The 24,248-nt window shown below is 43.9% G+C and overlaps 1 protein-coding gene across 1 annotated transcript in view; it reads right to left on the bottom strand.

Moving 5' to 3' along the window:
• Positions 1-2,208: 2,208 nt before the first annotated feature.
• The window catches only part of FYN (FYN proto-oncogene, Src family tyrosine kinase), a 125,741-nt gene continuing 103,701 nt past the window's right edge, over positions 2,209-24,248 (bottom strand). The window contains exons 11-15 of the mRNA XM_015858717.2: positions 22,302-22,481; positions 20,654-20,730; positions 20,403-20,556; positions 12,763-12,894; positions 2,209-5,167 (exon numbers count right to left, since the gene is read on the bottom strand). Coding sequence (XP_015714203.1) covers positions 4,959-5,167; positions 12,763-12,894; positions 20,403-20,556; positions 20,654-20,730; positions 22,302-22,481 — 752 coding nt within the window. The 3' untranslated portion in view covers positions 2,209-4,958. The remainder of the gene's footprint in view (positions 5,168-12,762; positions 12,895-20,402; positions 20,557-20,653; positions 20,731-22,301; positions 22,482-24,248) is intronic.

Genomic DNA, 24,248 nt, shown 5'->3' with positions numbered 1-24,248 from the left:
CAGAAACCTTCCCTGCCTTTTATTTATTTATTTGTTTTTTCCATGAAAGAAAATCCACCTGCTCCAGCCTCAGGGATTGGTGTGAAGATGGAACCACCAGCAGCCCCACACATTTCACAGTGCTCCGATTGCAGGGGCTCAGCAACAAATGCTGATTCACAAGAAGGAGGTCCAGAGCACTCAGTGAGATGCAGCCTGGCCGGGGAGGAAGGAGGAGAATCTCATATCTGTGCTCTTTGCCCTTGTAGCCATTTATGGCGCTTAATGATGAGTTATTCCCAGCAATGAGCACAACAGTCCTGCTCCCATCTGCCTCGAGTAGGCAGGCATAATGCCTTCCCTTCAGACACAGACACGGAAGTCCTGGGGGATTTTGTCCACTATCTTAGGTATATGCTACTCACTCTCCCTTCATCACAGAAGATGTTTACATTGGGTAAAAGCATCTGCAGCCCTAACTCACTGCTCTGCTGTCATCTGATGGCCTGAGCTCACTGCTCTGCTGTCATCTGATGGCCCACAGTGGAACACAGGTGCCACCAGCACAGTTGGTGCTTATTCCTCTGGCTCTCCCCGTACATTACATGACGTATAGCCCACACAGAACGCTTTGCATCCCAGCAGGGTACTCCTCTCCCTGTTGGCCCTCTGCAGGCCCCACATTGCAGCCGTGCCCTTGGGAGAAAGGTTTTCCCTCCCTGACTCATGAATCAACTGCAGAGGAGATGGACTGATGTCTGTGTAGGTATGGATGTTGTGTGTGGATTGCATTTTGATACATATGCACAAGAACACTGTCTGTATTAAACATTAACAGAAAACATCTCACAGACAGAAGTGAAGCTGGCACTTCCCTCTTCATGTTCAGACCGCATCTCAGCACCCCGATTTCAGCTATCAGAGCTGTGCTGTAAGTCAGTGGCCCTGGGAGGCAGAGCTTCATGTTCTGTGTGGGCGGCAGCATGGCCAGGGGCCCTTTTTCCTTTTTTTGCTGATAGAATGTTGATTCTCTTTTGGTCTGTGCAAGAAAATCCAAACTTAAAGTGTCTCCTTCTTCAGTGGAGGTGGCAGGGAACACTGCCCTGACGCACAGAAGCCCCTTCAGTGCATGAGTCACAGGAAGTTATAATCACCGCTTACTGAGATTGCAGAACACAATAAGATTGCTGAGCTGCAAACAGACTTCATTTACTCTTGAAAGACAGGCAGACCCTCAAACTGACATGATTTGAGAAAATAAATATGCTTTTGTCTGCACTGCTGGTGGTAATTTCCCATTAGACAGGAAAAGCCGCCTTTGATGGATGAATATTCTCTCGCATTAGAAGAGGAGCTACTGTATATACACTAATAGCTCTCGCATATTGGGTTCAGCCTCACAGAGGCCCTCAGACCCTCAGGGCGCAATATGGTAGCTATCATCAGCGTGCTGCATTCTTTATTTGAGCATCTGAGAAATGGATGGTCCTTATCCAAATAAATCTGACCAACTTCCCACTCACCTCCAAGTTCTGTGGCAAGGTCAAATACACACAGCGCTCTGCCCTCGTGGTGCGCCGTGAGTTCTTCCCAGGACAGAGACTTCATGAGGAACGCTCGCACTGCAGACAGATTTTCCATATGGGATTATTTTGGTAATGTTAGCAGTTCATCAGTTTTCCACTTTGTATTTACTTTGTATTTATTTTCTACAGTGGTAATTAAACCAAAGTCAGAGCATCACATAGAACTAAGCTGAATACCATTTACAGAAGCCCAAGAACATCATGTCGGTGCCTTTGACAAACTTTGGATCTTTCATAGGATCCACCAAGTCTCACATTATTTCCTTCGCACAGAAATATGCTAACAGGCATCATCTGTCCCTTTTGAGGCAGTGTAGCATCTCTGCCTGTCACTTCTTAATGGGAGTGGCATGGGATGAATCCATCCAGAGGTAGAGGTCACCCCCAGAGTCCTCCCAGCTGTTGGTGGGTCACCTCTTCGTGTTGGTTTGGAGTCAGGTGGGCTGCTGCAGGGAGCTTTTGGCCAACCATCTTCACCTGGCTGCGATTTATTTAGTCTTACATTAAACACAACTATTGGAGAGAAGAGGAAACCTTTAGATATTTTCTACTTCTACAGGCACCGCACAGCTATGTGTGGTGTATACACAGCGGCTAAGGAAAACGTCTTGTTAATTTACAGCAAAAAATGCTAACAACCTTGTTTAAATTTTACTAATGTCTTTTATTTGAGAGATTAAAAAACCCAAACAACAAAACTCCCAACATTAAGAAAAAGAAGCAGAAGAGCTACCGATGAGAAATGGTCTGGATCTGCCCCCAAGTAGGAGCAGCAGCCTGCACATGGCTACGGGCAGGCACTCACAGGCTGAATGTGACACGAGGAACCGCAAACCCGAGAATCAGAAATAAAGGCCATAAAATCCCAACGACTCTCCATCTCAGTCTTACTTCCAATGAGAAACACGGGCAAAATCCCAAATGTTTTAGCCTCATCCCATCTGCTATAGAGCTTGGAAGAATGACCGTGCTTTGCCACCCTCATCTGGGTACGTGACGTTTTGGCTTCACCAGCCAGCCGAGCTGCTGCAGAGCTTAGCACAGTGGGGTGATGCTTTAAGGCAGGGGCCAGCTGTGGGAAAAAGGACCACAACTCACCTTGTAAGTATTAAGAGGAGACTGATTTTTAAAAGTCCAACGAGAATTATGGCCTCTTCGGTGTTCCACAGCTACAGGTACAGAAACATTGACTATAGCCATGTACATAACGTCGCTTGTAGACTCTACACGTAAAAGGTTAACCCATTTAGCATGGAAGCCTGGTAACAGGCAACACTGCTGTGTAAATTCACGCTCAGAGAAAGGCTGAGTGCAGAACTCTCTTTGCAAGAGGATTTGCAGTCACTGCTTTGTATAGGAAATATTGAAACAATGATGAGAACGTTTTTTCCAAACCTCAATTCATCATCGTGTAACGTTTCAGGAACGTTCAGGAACTGATAAAAGTTCTCTTTAGAAAACGTGTGGCTATTCAGACTGCGGACTCACAACCTAATTATTAAATAATCAAAAAACAAAAACTCTTCAACCCTCATTTAGTCTGACTTGGCTGCAATATTTGAAAGCAATGACAACAATGCAAGGCATAGGTTTCTTTTTCCTGCAACACTTGTATTCACATTAAAAGCAAAGGAACTACTGAAGAAGAATCTCTTCCACAGAACAGAGACCGGCTGTGCACTCAGCCACCTTTCTTACAGTTGAACTCCAGCTGCTTGCAAACCCACTGGCTTCTGAGTTCTGAAAACGATACCCCATAGGTCCGCACGCTCCTACCAAATACGAAGCCCCAAAGGGCTCAGACGCCCCTTCTTGAAACCTTATCTCCTCTCCACCGTTATCTCCACAATTTAAACAAAAGAACAACTATCCAAATGTCGAATGCTCTTTGTTTTGTTTTTTTGGTTTTTTTTCTTTGTTTTAATTACTAAATTAAGAAAGTTAAACAGTTTTAAAATGTAAACTTGCAAATAAACCATAACAAAATGTAATTAAGACTTTAAAATTCGCAACTCAGTATTAAAAACTCAATAGAAATAGAAAGGAATTTTTTTTTTGTTATTTTTTTTGTTGCTTTTTTTTTTTTTTTTTGGTTAAACGTAAGTAATTCAAGGCTGGAACAGACAACCGAAAAGGTAATACTTTGTTCTGTGCATCTCCCATGAAATGTAAAGAAGTGCATAGTAATTCCACTGGAGAACTTGCAGACACAGAGAAAGTACTTTCATTAGCAGTACAGGACACTGAACACTTATCTTACAATGGAAAAAAGATGTTACACGTAAAACAGAAGAATCCTAGTCGCGTGACCAACAGTTTAGCATCGGACATGGCTAAAATGCTATGATTTTAAGACCATCTGGATGTGGTTACACGGTTTAATAAATCTTTTTGAAAGGCTCCGGTACACACGTTCTGATACAAGAAGTCCTCGCAGTTTCCATTTTCCAGTTCCAAGGGTGATGCTGTAGTTCTCTCGCTTTAAATACGCTCGCTTTCGTTTCAAGAACAAACCATCGCACACTTGTTCAACGTGGGAAACATTACTGTAAATACAGCACATGGTTCCTGAAAGAGCAAAGTTACAACCATCTACAGGTACATCATCAGAAACAAACAAAAAAAAAAGTGCAATCCAATTTAAAAAAATCATGCTTGGCAAAAGCCAAAAATTAGACCACTGGCCTCCACCATCCCGCCAGTGTTTTCATGTCTGCAGTAAAATCCTCACTCGTCTGGGTACTGCTGCAGCGGGATTCATTCCATTCAAAACGAGCTTCCTCTGCAACAGCGCCCATATACGGTATGTACACGTATGTATATATATTATATATATTTTATATATATAAAAAAGCAAAAAACCAAACACCTGTCCTGATTTTTTTTTTGTTTTTTTGATTTTTGTTTTTTTTTTGTTAAAACATGAGAAAAAAAAAAAAAAGAAAGAAAAAAAGAAAAGTTTTAGACAAAGAGGCCACTTCTGGAAAATAATACTTTTAGTCGGATCAGGAGAAGACCGGTTAAAATCACATAGGTTTTGCGTTTTAAAAAAAGGAAAGCACTAGGATCAGTTATTGGCACTGAGTTACTATTTACAATGAACAGAGGTTTTGCAGTTTACATAACATCGATATAATGCAGTTTAGGAGTCTCTGATTAAGAAAAGAAACAAGTGTTTTTCTCCTTTTCATCCAGGAACATTCAGATTATTAGGATGAGTGGTCATAGGTGAGGGCTGCGCGAGTTCCCAGCTCCAGCCCCTCTGTGCCCAGCAGTGCTGGGAGATGCTGCTGCACTCCTGGAAGCCGATCATGGAGCTGGACGCTGAAGGGCAGGTGGGGCAGGGCTGAGGGACACCTGGCAATTGGTGACAGTGTGTGGAGAAACAGGGAATTACAGGTTGTCACCGGGCTGGTACTGGGGTTCTGTTGCAGTGAAGTAGTCTTCGAGAAAACCCTGCAAATATTCAAAAGTTGGACGCTCCTCTGGGTCTTTTTTCCAGCAGTGGATCATGAGCTCGTGCAAGGAGATGGGACAGTCCTGAGGACACGGCATCCGATAACCGCGTTCTACTTGCTCCAAGACTTCACGGTTATTCATGCCTGGGAATGGAAGGACAGACAACTGAATCATGGGAAAATTAACTCGGGTATAACCGTATCTACAATACATGCAGTGTTCCCAACCATAATCATTTCTTTTGGTAAAGAGGAAAAATAAAATCCCAAACCACACTGATGTCTGGTTTCAGCTCTTCATCTCCTGCAAGGCTACCTGGACTATTTGCTTTTTCAGTAGAGAGCTACAGCATTCAGTGATGACTAAAATGCTGTTCCCACAGTAACCCTCTTGGCTTACTCAGAACAGGTAGGATTTGGCACTTTCCTAACCCAGCAACAGTGGCCACGTTACATGAAATGTTAAAGAAAGTAGTTGCGTTATAACAAATACCATTCTAAATTCTAAAAACTAGAACACCCTGAGCATAGGCCTTTATTTAAGGACTTTGTGAGGCTGTGCTGCAGAAGCTTCAAGAGGACAAGCTCTTCTGCTTTAGGCTGCCGGGCACGTCCAGCAGCATTACTTTCACATCAAGTCCAAAGCTCACTCTGCTAATGGTCCGTGCTTGGACAATATTGCTTCTGCCACACTGTGTTGTTCCATCGTGGCCCAGAAGAGGACAAAGTTGTTCAAAAGACAACTCCGTGGTCAAACAAAACAGCCCTATGGAAGAACTGTAGGTCTCTCTCCAATGTGCAAATTATTCTACCATCACTATTTAAGAGGCAAGCCAGGCTATGTAACCCCTTCAACTCATGGTTTCATGAGTTTCATGGATTCAACCCCTGCATCCAAGACCTTATCATTGCACCCTGTTTTTTCAGGGTGCTCTCTTGAAGATCATTCTGGCCTCATGTTCAGGACTCAGAGGGTCTCTTCCTCTCACTCCATGTATTTGCCAGAAATAACTCTTCTTCAGTACAGACTCATTTGCCTACCCTACACCTTGGCCAGTAAGAGCAGTATCCTCACTCTGAGTGGCACTTAGGCTGGTAACTCAGCAGTATCCTTGAATCTGGGCTTTACTCTGCGTCCTCATCTTCTAGCTGTGTTTAATTCTAAAAGATGCTTTGAAATGAGCATCTGCAAGATAGAGCATTTCCTGACCACCCACATCTAGATTCTCATCTCATGTTACGATTACAAAATACCATTTCCTCTTATCTTGACAGGGCAATTTCCTCCTGCTGATAATCCATTTGCAATGTCTCTGTAATGATCATTTTCCCCAGCCTCTGGCTGTAACCGTCCCTTCCATGCTCTTGCCTTTTGCTTCTTCTTGCCCACTACAAAATAATCAAATACAGTGGCTTGTTCTCACTTTCAGAGCCCCTCACAGGCAGCCCCATGAGTGTTTCATTTGGTCAAGCCCTGGTTGCTTTCCAGTTGTGGTTAGGCCACTGCATCACCTTGGCTTTCCAAACAAGCACTGACAGGCTGTTTCATACTGCTACTGCACATGGAGGAACCTCCCAGAAAACTGCCTCATCCACCTACAAACCTCGCTTTACTGTCTCCTTCAGCAATGATGATTGCAAAAGAAGAGTGAGATTACTGTCTCATAGTATTCCCTATCCTGCAAACAACGTTAGTACTGGTTTCTTGCATTAGATTTATCAACTGCATTCACTTACTATATTCGTGGTGTTATGTGTAGCATGGTCTATAGCTTACAGAGTCCTCTGCAGACATTGGATGGTGTTGTCCTGTATTATCAAGTCCAAACTGCTGCTCACAACAAACCAGAAAAGCTTGAGACTCACAGAACAAACTTTTGGATGTTCCTTGTTGGCAGCTCTGCTCACGGCAGGAGGTTGGAACTGGATGATCTTTGAGGTGCCTCCCAACACAAGCCGTTCCATGATCATATGATCTAACTAGAACATCTTCAAACATATTCTACTTTTTCATTGAATTGAAAAAGAACGCTGGTGGTCTGTGAGTCATCACCAGCCCAAAGGAAGCATCAACCCAAACCTGGCCTTGCTGTTTGTGAGATGCTATAAGAAAAACAGGCATTTTGCTCACATTGCCTTCTCACTGATAGTTTTTTTAAATGTGTGTTTTGAACCAAAACCAGCACTGTTTTTACATATGAACTACTTAATATTTTGAGCTAAGAGCTTAGGCCAAGCACTGCACCTCCCTTAAATACAAAAAGCTATGAAAATTAGTGTTACCAAGTAACTTATCTACTGTATATACCTAAATCCCAAATAAACTGAATTCTTTGTTTTTCTTTTGGCAGTACTCCTATAAGTACAACACGGATGGAAGCAACATCAGCAGGAAAGCTCCTTCCCAACTGATCTGTTATTCTAAGATATCGAATGTTTGGTACTTTATCCAGTGTATTACTCAGTGCTGCAGGCACACTCTGAAACTTGATAAGGAAATATACGCTGGAAGAAAAACCCTGAGGAAGGGGTGGAGGGGAGTGAAAACACAAACAGCTCTTCACTTCCCTTTTCTTTTAAAAAAGATTGGAAAGAAAGGGGCATTGTTGCCTGGAGCCACAGTCATTGGCGGCCTTGGAAAGACAACGAAGCCAGGTTTTGCTCATCGTGGTATTATCCAGGAAAACGCCCTTCTCTTCCTTTCTTCTGTCCCCTCCCTCCCAGTAAAACCCAGATACGAAACTAAATGAAGCAATCTTCGTGTTCCCTGTTGGAATTCGCGTGTCCAGCAAGGGCTGCAGAATCCTTCTGCCAAAAAAACCCCGTTGGCTTTGACATGTGCTACTAATTTAAACAAGGGGTTTCAAATGCTTTTTCTTTTTTTCCAAAATCTCGCTTGCATTATTAGTCAGATTTAGATGAACAGCAGTGTTTTAGGTGTGCTTTTTACTGCTTAAAAGGCCTATTTATATTTACAACCCTATTATCTGGATTCACTCATCTCACCCTGCAAGTTTTAGTGTTTCTGTTTTGATAGCAGGAGCCTGTTGTATCTGCACTTCTAACACCACAGAGAGAATATTTGAACAGCCTGTACAACTCTTCTCTCCTAATGAATACCCGAGAGTTCCAACTCTTTTCGTTAATAATAGATGAAATTCTGATTGCAATAGGCTTCTAGATGCCTTAAAAGTTTATTTAAAAAACACCTTATGTCTGTGGAATAAACTACTCAGCGATGTTCTTCTACTGACTCCAGCTATTTCACCTCCTTGAAAATCAGTCTGTGCTCATAATGTCCCTGAAACTTGCATTTGGGCCAGAAAGGAAGTATCCCATTTCCAAAAGATGGGTTTTCCATAAGTTACTTAGACCTTGAGAAAATGAAAAATGAAATAACCTCCCACCATCCAGTTTCATTATTGAAACTTCCAATAGTTGTAGGACACTGCGGGATATGGCCACTTTAAAGTTCAATCCAATAAAAATCTACAGCCCATACAGACTGGGGGTGGAAATGCAATGCAGCATGAATCCTCCTAGAAAAGCTGCAATAGTAAGAGTTACAGTGAAATAAAAGGGAATGTAAAATTTCCAGTTGTGGCTAAAATACTTAGAACTTGGTTGGATGGAACACAGCAAATAACACAGAGCTGGGCAATGCTGCTGTTGCAGAAGGTAGGAAACAAGATTACTGGATCTAGGGAGCATCCTCATACGTCCAAATTTTATCTTATATAGATCGCCTTGGGCAACATTAAGTCCACTGAGGACAGAGATGAATTTAAGCCACCTTCTTCTTGTTTTCTTCTGTTGGATTGAGAATTACACTTCTTCAACACCCACTGTATTTCAGTCCAATGAACAAGCTCATACAGATACAAATGCTTAATGTTGGGTTCTTAAAAAAACTTAGCTGCTGTCCATTCCCTGATAAGTGGCATTGCAGATTCTCCAAATCCAAAGTTGTGTCTCTACTCATATTCACAGGTTCCTCAGCCTTGGAAGTGTTTGCACATCTCTAGTACAGTTGAGAAGGTAAAACTGTGCCATCCTCCAAAGGGGCTGGATTACATCAATGCTCTCAGAGAGCAAAGTAATACAGAGCCAGGTTAATCTGCAGGTTTTATTTAATTTGATGTAGAAGCAGAATTCTTGAATTCTGTGAGCAGACCCAAAGAAAAGCTAGGTGAAAGGAGAGGGATAGGAGTGGGGCTCAGAAAGGGGTACCATTCCATACCCACAAATGATAGGGTACAGAAGGAAATGAGAGAGCTGCTCCCTAAGGAAAACAACCGTTGAAGCATAATGCTGTTTGTCTTTTTACAGATTAATACGAACTCAGTTATTACTGTGCAAAAATAGTAGCAATTTTTAAGCATCTGGAATTAATAGAATCATAGAGTCATTTAGGCTGGAAAAGACCACTGAGAACCACTAGTCCAACCATTAACTCAATACCATCACACCCACTAACCCGTGTCCCTAAGTGCCACATCCATCCCTTTCTTGAGAACCTCCAGGGATGGCGACTCCACCACTTCCTTGGGCAGCAGCGCCACTTCAGTTAAAAATCAAGGCCTGAAATTCCCCAAATACTTCTCACATTCAAAACACCCACAAATCAAGGCTATCAAAATCTTTTATTTTTTTTTTTTTAGTCCTTATCTTAAATATAGTATTATTTGCTTGCAATGAGAGTTGCAACCTTGAGCTGTAGGCATTTGTGAGTTGAGCTTTCCTGCTTACAAAGAAACACACCAAAGCTTATCTGTGTGATGTGCTGAGTACACACCTCCCCCAAGTCCTTATCTACCGCTTATGACGATGGTACCCATCACACTGGGTCAGTGACCCAGTCACCCTTCTGGCCCCAACCTCCTGCAGTGACAAAGAGGCTGAACACAGCTCCCCATGGCCTACAGCCCACTTTGGAGTCCAAACTCAAAGGCCAACTGGCTGGAGGCAGCAATGTGTATACTATCATGGTTACTGTCACACTGGACATAAAACCTTTTGTGACTGACAAGATCCTTCACGTCCAACTCCTGGCTCCACACAGGACCACCCAAAATTCAAGCTCTGTGTCTGAGACTATTGTCCAAATGCTGCCTGAATTCTGGCAGCTTGGAGCCGTGACCACCCTCTGGTGAAGAACCTTTTCCTCATCTCCAGCCTGACCCTCTCCTGACACAGCTCCATGCTGCTCCCTCAGATCCTACTGCTGGTCACAACAGGGCTCAGTCTTGCCTCTTGGAGTGGCTGAATCTCTTCCTTCTTATGCAAGCCATGATGTGAATGCAGGAAAAACCTTAGGTAAAGCTGATGGGCACCAGAATGGTTAAGGCCTGGCTGAGCAGAGGCAGAAGCCATGGCAAAGGGGAAAGAGACTGGTGTAGAGCTCAGGCAAGGTGTAACCTAGGAAGTACATGACCTGTGGGTGAAAATAAGTCTGACAGTGAGGGTAGTGAAGTACTGGAAAGGGTTGCTTGGAGATGTGGTTGATGCTACGTCCCTGGAGACTTTCAAGGTGAGGCTGGATCAGGCAACCTGATCTAGCTGTGGTGTCCCTGTTCATTGCAGGGGAGTTGGACCAGATGGCCATCAGAGGTCCCTTCCAACTCTGAGGTTTCTGTGATTCTATAATTCCATGAATTGCCAGCTCTATGCCAGGTAACTCACAAAAGGGTTTTTTTAGCTACTTGATGCCATTCTAGCATGTCTGGGGGAGAATGAACCAGAAAGTATTTTCAGCATGTGAGGGCTTTATGCAGTGTGGGATGAAGAGGCAGGACAGTTCTGGAAGAGGAGAAACACTGCTAGTTGTCTTTGAAGTGTTCAGACTGCCATGTAATAAAACTGCCCAGATTTTCAGGACACAGACCAGGCCTGAGATTTCTGTCACAGATCCAACAAGAAGTCATATATTGCAAGCACTTAAATGCACATCCAGTGGCCTCCTTCTCCCACAGGGAGAAAAAGGAACACATGGGAAATGTACATACCCTCGACTGACCTGGCTAAGACAGTGTTCAATTATGAACCTGTGAGCTAACACAGGGCTTAGACAGTTACTTTTGCCTACAACAGTATAATTTCCTGTCTGTCTGCATCTACGCTCATGCATGTGATAAAAGACAAGTCACTATGCATTGCTGACCCTTATATGTAGAACTCAGAAAAAAAATCCCAAGTAAGCCTTAACTCTGCCCTGGTTGGTAAGAGCCCCTCTACACCCATTCTGCTAGTACTGACCAGATGCATCTTCTTCCTGCATCCATCCAGGATCTCTGCTCACCCTATAGAAGCAACGCCGTATCAGCTAAGTTTTACACCTCCTCTTTCTATCTTCAACCTTTGCACAGTCTCATTTAACCCTCAGTAACCCCCTGAAAATCACTGTTTCTCATGCCACTGCTGGTAATCCACATAGCAAGAAGACCTTTGTCCCAGACACTGACACAAACACTCCATGCAGAGGCAACACCCTCTGTTCTTCAATCACACAGGGAAATGTGGGGCTGATGGATTCATCCACCCCACACAAACACATAACCTCTCTTTCTGCTCCTTCATTCTGTTGGCACAGACAGAGTTTTGCTAAGCTGCTCTCTGCCAGTCATTGTAAAATTCACTGCTGATCACGAGAAGCCTTCCAGTTCCCATATTTCCTTACCAATTATCAGCTGCTGGCTGCTAGGAGCTAGTAAAGCCAAAAAACTCTGGGAGTTCAAATTTGCTGAGCTCAGCTTTCTGAAGTGGCATGAGATACGGAAGGATAAATTGAACTCCAACTTGAAGCTTTTCCTGCTGTATGTGATGTATGGGCCTGACTGCTTGACCATGGCTAGACTGACAAACCGGAACTGCTCTAGGACGCTTTCCACTAAATCAGCTGTAATGCACACAGCCAAGGTTTTCTAAGGAGAAACTGAAAAGCAAAAATGCAGCTAGATGCTTCACTACTAGTATCTGTGGTGATAAGTAAATGAAGGGATTAAATTCTTTCCCACATAACGCTCTGCTATCTCCTCACTGCCTTCCTCTTGCACCTGAATGTCTGCAGTGTTCAGAGGAGGCAGCAGAAGGTACAGCTCTTTCTGCACTGGCAGATCCAATCACCCTGGCTACAAATCTTAATCCACGGGATACTTGGCAGTCTTTCAACAAAAAGTCACGGGGCCTCTGGTTCCCCCGTGCAGCGAACCTGGCCCCTCTCTGACCCTGCTGTGGGCTCTGGCCTGCACATTACACACTTTTTCTTTCCTTTCCATCCATGTCCAACACAAGGATTGAAATTTAAGAGTAAGTAAAAAGGAGATTTGGTAATACCAGACATTCAGACAGTCACCAGACCTTGTACAGAACCAGACTGACAGAACAAATACAGTAATGCTATTCTGGGAGTCTGTTGGTATTTTGACAGGAATGCAAATGTGGAAAATGATTTTCTCTGGTATGCAGATTATTTTTTTTACCTTGTTTTCATTATTTTGATAGAAAGCAAATTAATTGAAAACAATTAAACACAGATACATGAGTACACTGCATTTCCTCTTGTTCATGACCAGCATTCACCGGCTTTCAGACAGGACCACTTCCTTCCAAGCATACACAGAACTTCTGCATGATAACCATCCTCCTCTGAGCCCGATGGCAATAAGCACACATTGCAGTTTAAGCACAGGGCTCCTTCCCGCTTTCCCCCCAGTGATGCAGGGCTCACACAGTTTTCTTACCTGGGTATGGCACTCTCCCTTTTGTTACCAGCTCTGTCAGTAGGATCCCAAAAGACCACACATCTGACTTGATTGTGAACCGTCCATACAATGCCGCTTCTGGTGCAGTCCATTTGATGGGAAACTTTGCACCTAGTGGAAGAAGAAATGAGTCTTAAGCAGAGTAGCGACAGAATCAAAACGTCAGTTTGCAGGTGACTGCTTTGTTCTGCAACACTTGTCCCAAGAGATGGCTAAGATTTTAATTCAGATTTGAAGTTTTATAAAAGAAAAAGGGCTCAAAATCCAATGAGCTCAATAAAATAGAAATTCCTTCTCCCAGAATGCTTCCAATCAAGGTTTCCCTGTGATATTTGCAAGTCGCAGCATGTTGAATAGAAGTGAGATTTATTAGAAATGTACTTCATTTCCTCACTCAAGCTCAGCAAAATGCAAACCAAACAAACATGGTAAAAACGTAAATTAAAAACAAACATAATATTTCATTAGAAACACGCAAGGATTTAAATATGAGATTTCTACTCAAGATGCTTGGAGTGCAATGATGTCAAGGCACAACTGTGGCCTGTGATTTATAACTTGACAGTGTACTTTAAGCTCCTGGCACCGAAAACTGTAGTGCCTTAAATATGTGCAGCCTAATGTGCCCATCCATCATCAGGGCTTGCAGGATCCAGTTGTGGTAAGGATGGTAAGATAACAAGCCTTTAAACTCTGATTTATTTGCTTTTCCAATCATTTACTGTTTTCTTAGGGAAAATATTTTCAGTATGACTTTAAAGAAAAGTCTTGTGGTAATAATTAACTCGTAGCATGTACGAAAATATACGCAACCATTTCCCCGGTGCCTTGTATTAACATACAGGCAAAAGAGTTGCATTGCTTACTGCAGATCCCTAGCGACAAACTCTCAAACTCTGAAGCATACTGACTCTGACTTCTCACCGCCCTTCCATAAAAGCTCCTTTAGCTTTCAGGATGAGTGTGGAAATTGTAACACGGACAAATGGCTCTCAGGGAGTTAAATTATGGCACTGTTTACAGTTCCCTGCTGACACCATTCCTACACCACATCCAGTGCTTGATGCTTTGTACTGCTCTACGCTGCAATCTGGGTTGGACCAAGAGTACAAAGCAGACATGGCAATTCTCATTCCCTTACTTACTAAAACATTAAATGTGATAACTTTTTTCCTACACTACATGTAATTGATCCTAGGAGAGAATATTACTCAGGAACAAATACCTTTTTTTCTAGTGAAAATTGCTGATGCTCAAGTATGTCCTCCTATATAAGAAGATGTAAGATAAAGAAAACTTCAAATCCCTAATGCCTGAAGTTAGGGACATAAGGCTAGTTAAGCATCAGCAAATCGGAGGTTCAATTTGCCAAGGTGCTGAAGGACTTGTGAGTGTCTCTTCACTTTCAAACATCCTGCCTCTTAGGTATCTACATTAGCTGATCTACTGGAGCTACTATTCTTGTGCTCAGCTTCGATCTCAGTCTCCCCAGCTAAAACTTCATGGGACTAATCTTGGCGTATAAGACTCCAAATTTACAGAACCTCTTCTCTTGAAGTCCACCTGGGCTGTGATGTCCGAGGTCTCTGCAGCAGCCTGCCATCACTGGAACTCCTGTCCTTGACCGTGGCCTGTCAGCACTGGTAGCCCTGTGGTACTGGATGAGCTGGGACTGGCATATCCTGGGGCTACACACCACTTTCCAATCCCCAGAAAGCCTGCAGGCTGCATGTATCTGGGGGTCAAGTTCCTTAGACCTGAAGACATGTCAGGAACACAACAACTAATGTCCCTCTGTCCTCACATACATTTCTGCTGGGATAGCACACAAATACTGTTCTAACTGAATGAGGCTTGAAAGCCTGGACAGGGTCTGATCATTCAGATAGAAAGGGAGCATTAAAAAAGTCATCTTTGGAGGAAAGAAAACACTTCAGGCTCCTTTGGGGCCAGCTGTCCTAGTGTTTTCACCCTGCTGCTGTTGTGGTGTGAGAAGGTGACTCTATGGTGTACTGAGGGGTCATGGGAAGATAGGAAGCAAGGTGAGAAGGGGGGGCACAATTCCAGCGTATCGCTTTTACTCAGAGCCAGAGCAATGTAAAGCCCACTGCTGGAGAAGACTAATGATGTATGCTGTTGTTTTTCCTGATGGCAAGGTGACTACTTGTTGCATTGCTATGTTGCTTCTGCATCAGGGGTCCTGTCTAGACCAATTTATACAAAAATCACCGTCTGCATTCTTTGCTGTGTTTTCTGAACCTCAGTTTGAAGGCGTAGATGGGGAAGAGAGGTTGGCAGAGAGGCCACTGGAAGGAACCTGACTCCTGTTTTTCTGGTCCTGCAAGACCAGATGGTCCAAGAGCATCCCATAGCAAATGGTTACATCAGAGCCCTAAGTAAGGGGAAGTGGAGACCAGGTAGGATGTGCCAGTTCTCACAACTGTAGTTTCAATGCATGCAGTGCCATAAACCTAAGAGATCATACATAGCTTGTTTAGAACAAGGACAGGCAACAGCAAAGGGTGAGGAACCCTCTGAGCACCACCACAAGATATGTGTGCTGGCAGAATCGCTAAATGGACGCCTTGCCTTGGAGACACAGGGCACTTCTTTGAATACACAAAAACCACAAAATGTGTTGAGCACCACTCCGAAGCCAAATTGCTGCTCCCCCTGCTCAGCATGGCTCCTGACCGGCACACAGCCCCTGTGCTTACCCTGATCCCAGCATGGTGGTTGGGAAAAGCAACCCCAGCCCAGCTTATTAAACACGCTGACTCTGTGCTGCACGCAAATTACAGCATCAGATCACCAGATAAAATGCATATTACTGACAAGCCAAATTACGGATAAGCCAAATTACCCCAGCTGACAATGCAGCCTATCTGCCACTTTCAAGGCAGATTTTACATTGCTGGGAGGGATCTTTTTATTTTTTGCTGGAACACATTGTATTACAAACTAGCAGGTCAGTAACTCTGTCTGTACAAATTGCTCGCACATCGCATTCCTAGGTCAGGATAGCCTGTCTTTGCCCCAGAGCAAGATCTTCTTCTGTGGCGTTTATCTCCACTCCTTTCTGAAACATTTCAGCAAGGGAAAAGTCTTTTTTTGGGTTTCTGTTCTGCATGGACGTGCAGCACACAAAGGCTTTAGGCACAGTGCAGGGTCAGATGCTTGCCCTTCCCTGGGGCACTTCTGTGAGCCCAAGCCCTGCTCCACTCCAGTACTTGCACCTGGGAGCTTGTGAGTTAAAGGAAGCAGCCTCTGCTGCTGCTTCAGGTTCTCCTCAGCCCCAAGTGAGGCATTGTGATGAGGAGCAGAGGGGGATGAGATAACCCAGCAACACCAACGTGCAGCTCTCAGAACAGTTTCTTCTGTAGCCTTCGAAAATCCCTCAGAGCTCTGTTGTTCAGATTTCAATCTCCACAAACCAGAAAGCTCTGCCATTCATGTCCCAGAGTCACTGCTGCATTTCCCAGAAATGCTATGAAGCTGCTGCCCGTTGTTACCTTTAAAACCAAGCCCAGCACCCTCAGTGCCAGAAGCTACGAGTATGGGAACTCCTGGGTGAACAGCTGGGGAGCAAAACTCAGCACCACATCAGTCCCGAGGCCGAAAAGAAAAGGCTACAAAGGGTAAAGCCGAAATGCTGAAGTAAGCATGTAACAGGAAACGAGTCAGCCTCGGTAGGCGATGGGGAGTGCTGTGTGGGAGGGATCGCGCAATTGTATTTTTTGCTCTGTGAGAACTAACGTGAAATTACGAGCATGGCAAAACATCAGGAGCCAAAGGCAGGCTCCCCAGGATGATCCCTCCTCAGGAATTGGGGAAGGAGAGGTACAACTGCGGGTGGGCCCAAACACAGCACTAGCCCTCCCCAGACCCTGTAAAGCTCCTTGCTGGGGGGGGGGAAAGGCACTTCTGCTACCCCTCCAGGGCAGTGTTAAGGAGACAAAAGTGATCCAAAAGTTTACAAACATGTATGAGAGCTCCCAGAATAGACCTGACTTATCTGGAAGGCATCAGAAAGATTCTTACTGTTTCATGTGTGCTTGGAGCAGCATTACTGCGAGCCCTGCCAGTGAATGCAGTAGGAAACATTGCCTGGAAAATAACTGCTCTCTTTTTCTTTATAAAGGCAATTTAAATTTGTATCAGTTGCTACAGCTTTGAATAGTAACAGCTCTTCCCCAGCAGCTCCTTAGAGCACTCAGCACAACAGTGCCATGTGCTTGGCCCAGACCCTGCAGAGCTGCAAACCAGATCAGTGCAGGGGAGCAGAGCTGCGTGAGGAATCCTGTGCTGGAGGGGAAGAGAAGTTTCTCTCCATCCCACAGAGCACCGAGAGTGCCAGGGGTTGCCCTGCAAGGCTAACACAGGTATCATTGCTATGGAAGGACACAAGACTGAATACGCCCAACGCTGTGTGGGGGAAAGAGATGTTGTAACAGTGACAGCTAGAAGGACCAAGCCCTGATGGGGTGGACTGCACTAAGTTCACTGCCATAGCCTTTAAAATGGGCGTCACTTTAATAGCATGTTTTTTTCCCTTTGATTACTCACTTCCTCTAAGAGTAAGAGAAGCCAAATGTTCATTACAAGCCAAGAACTTTTTTTGGTGTGTATTATTTAATGGCAGCATATAGCAGCTGGTCACACGCTTTAAATCATTAGCGGTGTGACCGTCTCTTTCCTTCCTGCTAATTGCTGAGAAATGGCAGAGCAGACAACGAAATGCTTTTTATTTACCTCTCCTAAATCAGGAGCAGTCAGACCTCCTTTGTTCAAACCAGAAAGAAAATAAACCGGTCGGTAAAACATTACCACCAGGCTGAGTAATATCCACACAGGTTCAGGAATCCTGCACTCTAACCCACCAGAGCTCAAACCATCCCCATCTGTTTCCTTTCAAAATATTTAATCAGAGGCAAAAGTGACAGTGGGGGAAGGGAGACCAAGATCAAGCGAGGCCGGAGAAAGCCAGCTCTTCCCCAGGCTGACAACAAGCTCCCTGCTAACTCACTTATAAGCCATGAGGAGGAAGACTGCTGCAGAGAGAGTGACCGAAGGCTTTAATCTTCAGATTTCGTAAGGCAAAACATTTCCTCTCTCCCACAGGAGCTGCCAGTCTGCAGCACTCCCCACCCCCTCCCCTCCGCCAGCCAGGTTCTCCTCCCGTGTCAGAATTCCCAGTGAAGCAGCGGTCAGCCAGATAAACAGAGCGGTCCCCAGATGCATCCCCTCAGAGGCTGAAGTAATAGGTCATGGGAAACAAGCAAAGACAACCGTTTCCTTCTGATACTGTGGTCGCCACCAAGCAGTGCTCAAAACTGAAGCCGAACTGAACAAACAGGATTGAATTTCACTTAAGAGAGAAATTCCAGTGGCATTTTAGAAGCTGTGTTTCTTCCTTGATAAATTAACGATCCTAGGCTTAACCCTGGCTGCCCACCTGCCTTGGAAGCCAGATGAATTGCAATGAAAAGTAAATTGAGAATAGGTTGCCTGGCCAGAAATGCACTCCTCCCGAAAACAAGCAACCAATTAAGAAAGGGTGAAAAAATCATTACCAAAAGGGGGGAAACATTTCTACAAGATGTCTGTGATTGCAGGTCATTGGGCCCCCATTCCAAAATCCTCTGTGGCCCTGAAGGAGTTCAGCCTGACCTCAGTACAGGGTAGAAGTACAGTCCATTGCATTAAGTATGAACAAATTTGAGTGACCTCTCACCACATGCACCATGAGATGTTACCATGCACACTGGAGTCAGGTCTCCTCAGTGTCACTGACACAGGTTGAATGCCAGGCCTTTCCTAGCTGCTTTTTCCATGATACAAGAGATCTTACAGTGAAAGAAGGGCAGGGCATGTCTACCACTGTGGTCCCTCTCCCTGCTAGTCCTGCCATTTTACTTTCTGCAGCTCAAAGATTTCCCACCAAAAATCCAATAACTTACTGTCTTATACAGTCTGAGCTTTTCCTCAACGTTGCTCATGCAGGTTTTCAAGGATTACTAACACATAAAGAAGGCAAAACAATTTGAGAGATTTAAACCAGGAAGCAAACAGGTCATCAGAGGATTTCCTAGGGATCATGGGCTTGAAGAGATTTGGCCAGAAGTAGGTTACATACTTGTCTATTCAAACAAATAATTAGTCACGTCAAACTATACATTGGGCTGTTTCCAAAGGGAACAAAAGGCATGGCAGTAAAACAGACAAAAATGGAGATAATATAGAAAACAGTTTCAAAGCCATTTTACAGACTGGATCTGGCTGCCTTTTTCAAGTAAACCCTTCTTGTTTTGCAGAGGGGAGGGACGGGAGGCAGCTTGCTGTCCAGCAGAGCTTGCACTGTTATTACTCTAGAGGGAATGACATGAAGCCTTTTTTTGCGAGCAAGGAGCAATTCTCACCCTCAGGTTCCACTCAGTAGCAGTTAGCTCTGCATTAGTACCTACAACATGCTCCTCAAGGACCCCCACAAAATAATCAGGGCTTGCTTCTTGAATGAAGCCAGCAACTGTTAGTGTGGATGCAGCCTGCACTCCCCATCCCTGTGGCTAGCTGCTGCTGAGAGCAATTACCAGGGTTGTGATCAATTGGAGCACACCTGCTCTCTGGAAACTCTGTCTCATTCTGTCTGCACTTGAAAGTTACAGAAAGAGGTTAGCTCTTTCCTAAGAGTTAATCTGCTAAGAGGGACTTCAGCTAAGAGAAAAATCTTGCAATACAAAGGAGTAAATGTAGGTTATGAAAGTGCATTAAGCTGACCCTTGCTTTCTGGTGACATGAAACACAGTTTAATGAGGCAGTCTCTGGCTTCAGAACTGAGAATGGACAGAGTGGTATTTACCGACACATATTAAGCAAGCACTACCAGTGTACTGCCAACAGAAAGAGAACAAAAGTGTAGCTCCGCAAACTTGGATCAACATCTGACAACCAAGCATGACTTGTAAAGAACAACTAGCTACAAAGAGGCTGTGTCATGGCTCAGTCTGAACACATGCACACATGCTTTTATAAAAGGCTTCAATACTATTTGATTTGTTTTTGCAGCGTATCAGTTGTCAGTGGTGCCCAGCATTCTGTGTGGAACTGGAAAATGGCTCTCCTGTTCAAGTAACTTTTTAAGTTCTCAGGGAGACAGCTCTGCTGCACGAAAACACGATTCTCAAATTTCTTTGACCAGTCGAAATAAAGTAAGAATAGCACAGCAATGTTGATAGTGGTTAGCAAAACCTAGAGGGCACACTATTAAAGAAGTAGCTGACACAGGCTGTGTGGGGTTATCCCATTCAGGCTTTCTAGTGTGGTAAGTAAAGTATCAGCTTTGTTGTAGCACTACTAGGGCCTCATCATTACTGTCACTTCACCCACCTGTGCTCCCATTCATTACCTTTCCTTTAAAAACTGACCAATATGAAACAAAGACAACTGATCAGATATCCTCTGCAGGACGTGCCTTCAGCAGTGGAGTTGTCTAGACTAGCACATAATACGACTTCAAGATTTATGAAAGCAACTCCAAAGCACAGGAGAGAGAGGTTTTTAAAATGATGTTCTCCTGTCAGGAAAACAAAGCTCAGTGCTATTCCTGCTGCTGTACCTACCTTGTCTTGCTGTATACTCATTGTCTTCGATCAGCCTTGCTAATCCAAAGTCAGCAATCTTGCATATTAGTCCATTCCCCACCAGAATGTTTGCAGATCGCAGATCTCTGTGTATGTAATTCATTCGTTCAATATATGCCATTCCTGCAGCCACCTGTGTAAAACACAATCGAGTGCGTTTTAAAAGGAACTCAAACATCTGAGAGCTTTGAAACGTGCACACCTAAGTGCTCAACACTCTGAAGACAGACCTGAGCTGCCATGTCCACTAAGTTTGGTAGCTTCAGAGCTCTTCCTTCTCCATCTTTTAAGAAGTCTAGCAAGCTCCCTGTAAATGCAGAGATGACACAACACAGAAACGTTAGGGAAACAATGGCTATTCATCAGTTTGGAGGTGCAACGATACGTGCAATATTAAATACAACAGTGCTCTGACTTCAAATGGACTGATTCAGGAAAAAAAAACAACAACAAAACAAGCAAACAAAAAACCTGGAGTTTTAAAATTCTCCTACTATACTTGTTTCACCCGGCTAAGATTGGCTTGCAGAAGTCTATGCCACTAGTCTAAACTGTAGGGAAAAGAAATTTGTTTTTAATTTTCCTGATCGTTACTAAGAAAGCTGATCTTTCCTCACTTTTCCAGTGCTCTTTGAAACTGCATTCTTGCTGCTCTCGAAAGGTCTCAGCTCACTAAAAAGTGTCAGCCTGGGTCCAAGCCTCACAAGTAATGGAAAAAGTCAGATCTCGGCTCAACCTTCTCTGAAAGAAAGGTCAGCCTGAAGCCTGGTAAGTCTAAATGTCTTAGCATTAAGAGGCTAATTTTCCTTAGAAAATTAGTAACCACACACTATTCGTTGCCGTCCTCCAGGTAACAAACCAGTAGCCGTGGCATGAACTATGAATTTTAGAAGACCATTGTGCAAAACTAGAGAAGACCAGAGATCAAATGGAAGTGATTTTAGCAAAAGCAATATGCATATAACTTCCACATGAGAAGGAAAGCAAGGAGGCTCCCTGAAGCTTTGAAATTCTGCAGCTTTACCGTCTTTCACTTAAACAGAGAAATGTGGCAGTCTCCTTTAAACAAGGTCAGTGAACTGCTTTAACAAATAAGGGAAAAAGACAGATGATTAGGCCTTTTTCCCCTGATAAATCCTGAGCCTCAAGCTCAGAACCAAACATATAAAATGGCACTGTAAAAAACTAGTAAACTAAGCCAAAATAAACCATGTATTTCAGAAGACTTTTGAGAAGTTGTTGGTTTTTTTTTTTTTTTTTAAAAGGAAAAAGCACATGCTTGTCATTGAGACATATGATTAAAATGTGAGTTAGTCAGTGTTTGGATGCCCATGAGGAGGGAGGTGGGCAGGCACCTGCCAGGAAAATAAAAATCAACTCCAAATAGACTGAAAAAATGCACTGAAAACTTCAGTGTATCCTCCAATGTACAATGAAATTTCCCTGTGAGAACTTACGTTTCCTATTTGGTTTCTTTGCTTTTCCAAAACAAGCAGATTTTTTTTGCTCTGCTCTCAGCACCCCTGCTGGAAATCTGATGGAGCTAAAGGTTTTCTTTTTCTCATTTTACTACATTGTTACCATCTATGTAGCTTAAAGAAAAAGAGGAGAAGAGGTGAAAGGGAAGGGAAAGGAGAGCGGGAAAGTGAAAGGAATCTAGCACTAATTTTCTTAATGTGTTTCTTGCTTGTGTATCTAGGTGATTTTAGGCTTTCAGTCCCAAACAGTTGAATGACAGTTCTTCTGAAGCCAGAAGTGAATTTAGCTTCCTGTTCACCCTTTCCTTCCTCACGCACTGCTCACACATCGCACTGCACCTCCCTCTGAGCTTCATAAAAATAAATGTATTGCAATCAATGGCAGTAGCTCTAGCTTCACCTTTGCTCATGTACTCCGTGACGATGTAGATGGGCTCCTCCGACACCACAGCATAGAGCTGCACCAGCTTGTCGTGCCGTAGCTTCTTCATGATTTGGGCTTCCTCCAAGAATGATTCTGGAGACATAGTGCCAGGCTTCAGAGTCTTGATAGCCACTTTAGTATTTCCATTCCACGTACCTAAAAGCACAGACACACAGTAAGATTAAATGGCTTCTATTCATTTTTCTTACTGATACCTAATGTAATGGAGGAGTAAACTGGCAAGGACACAATATTACTTTTGCAAGTGTGGTTTCATATTTTGCCTTTCCATTTGTTTTCCTCCCTTGCCTCCCTCATATTTTAGGTTTGTTTTTTTTTTTTTTTGGTTATACAAAAAAATAATACTCCCATTGGCACTGGGGCACGATCTCTCATGCCTTACTCAGACAATGCTTCCAGTGGTGTCCACAGAAACCTCCTCTGAGTAAGAAACTCAGGATTGTTGAAATCTATCTTCATGAATTTCCCTCTTAACAAGTAATGACTCCAGAAAACAACACGGTTCCACTCACAGATTTGGATAACAGAACTGGCTAAAGCCAGAACTTTCCATTTGCAAGACATTTTAACTTTTTTTTTTCTTTCTTTCTTTTTTTTCTTTTTTTTTTTTTTCCTTCTGAATTATGGGGAAATAATATATATAAGAAAAATTCCCAAGCAACAAATTCTGAATTGATTTCATTTCAGAAACATGGCCCTGTTTCCAAACCAGAATGAGTCTTTGTTCCTTCTCACCCCTGGAAGCCCAGCAGCTGCTGACTGAAAACACAGAGGCTTCTGCTCCCCTCACCCCATTCCCAGACCTCTGCAGCACCTCATAGCAGGGAGCAGGCCTGCAGACACGCCAGACCTGCTCCTGAAGGGCTGGATGCTCCTGGAGCCTTGCACCACCCCCAGGACAGGGAGAGCCAGAAGTGCTGGGGTGAAGTGCCATGGGGTGGGTGTATGGAAGGGCAAGCACCTGGCTCTGGACCCCAGAAGCCTGCGTGAGGCCCTGAATAGAGGTGGGATCTGTCTGGGGGGCAGGAAGGATAGCAAAGAGACACTTCCTTAGTGCCTTCTGGTAGTTCCTGGGCCAGGCTTCCCAGAAGCTTGCTTCTGAGGCAAGGCTGACACGGATCTGAGCTACCAGGAGCATGTGGAGAGGGCCACAGCCACCAGCCCCAGAGGTGCAGGATTCCCAGCAGCTTGCTCAGTCAGCTGGCAGAAGTTCAGGTGGAAACATCTCAGCTATGTGTTTTCATGCAGACTTTTGGAGCTGACAGACATGCACAGAATTATGCCTGTTCAGAAAAATTCTTGGCTCTCTTTGCTGATAAATTCACTAACACAGTTCTACAGTAAGAGGAGCCAAGTGGAATAGAAGCAATGGTAAATGCTTCTTAAAAATGGTAAATGCTAATTTAAAAGTGTCTTTAAAAGCATTTCTTTTTCAATGCAGCTACAAACAGTCCAGACTTTCCTCATCGGTTCTCTACACAGCACTATGACAGTGCATCTTTCAGTCTGGATCTCAAACATCCCATATAGAACGTGATCTGTTGATGGGGAGTAGTCACAGGGTAGTAGAACAGCACTATGCGACTTCAGATATTAATAGCACTGGGTAAAATCTACTCCCCTGCACATGAGCATGAAAATAGCAGAAGAGGTGTGCAGTACAGTGAATATTTGGGCTAAAATATAGATAGCATGCATTTGTTAAAAGCACGTCAACAATCAGTTACTGTGGTTCAGCCTCTGCACAGGAACAGACTAATGCAAAATACCTTGATTGTGAGCTTTTGCAACCCGCCGGGGCATAAATGAACTAGGCTGCTTTCTATGCAAACAGTCAGCTCCCAGCTGCTCTCTCACCTGGTCAAGGCAGGGGAGAAGAGGTTGGGGAGCTCCTCTGAATGC

This window comes from Coturnix japonica, chromosome 3 (genome assembly GCF_001577835.2).
Source record: "Coturnix japonica isolate 7356 chromosome 3, Coturnix japonica 2.1, whole genome shotgun sequence".
In the NCBI taxonomy this organism is placed as follows: Eukaryota; Metazoa; Chordata; class Aves; order Galliformes; family Phasianidae; genus Coturnix; species Coturnix japonica.
This window is presented reverse-complemented; position numbering and strand designations above follow the sequence as displayed.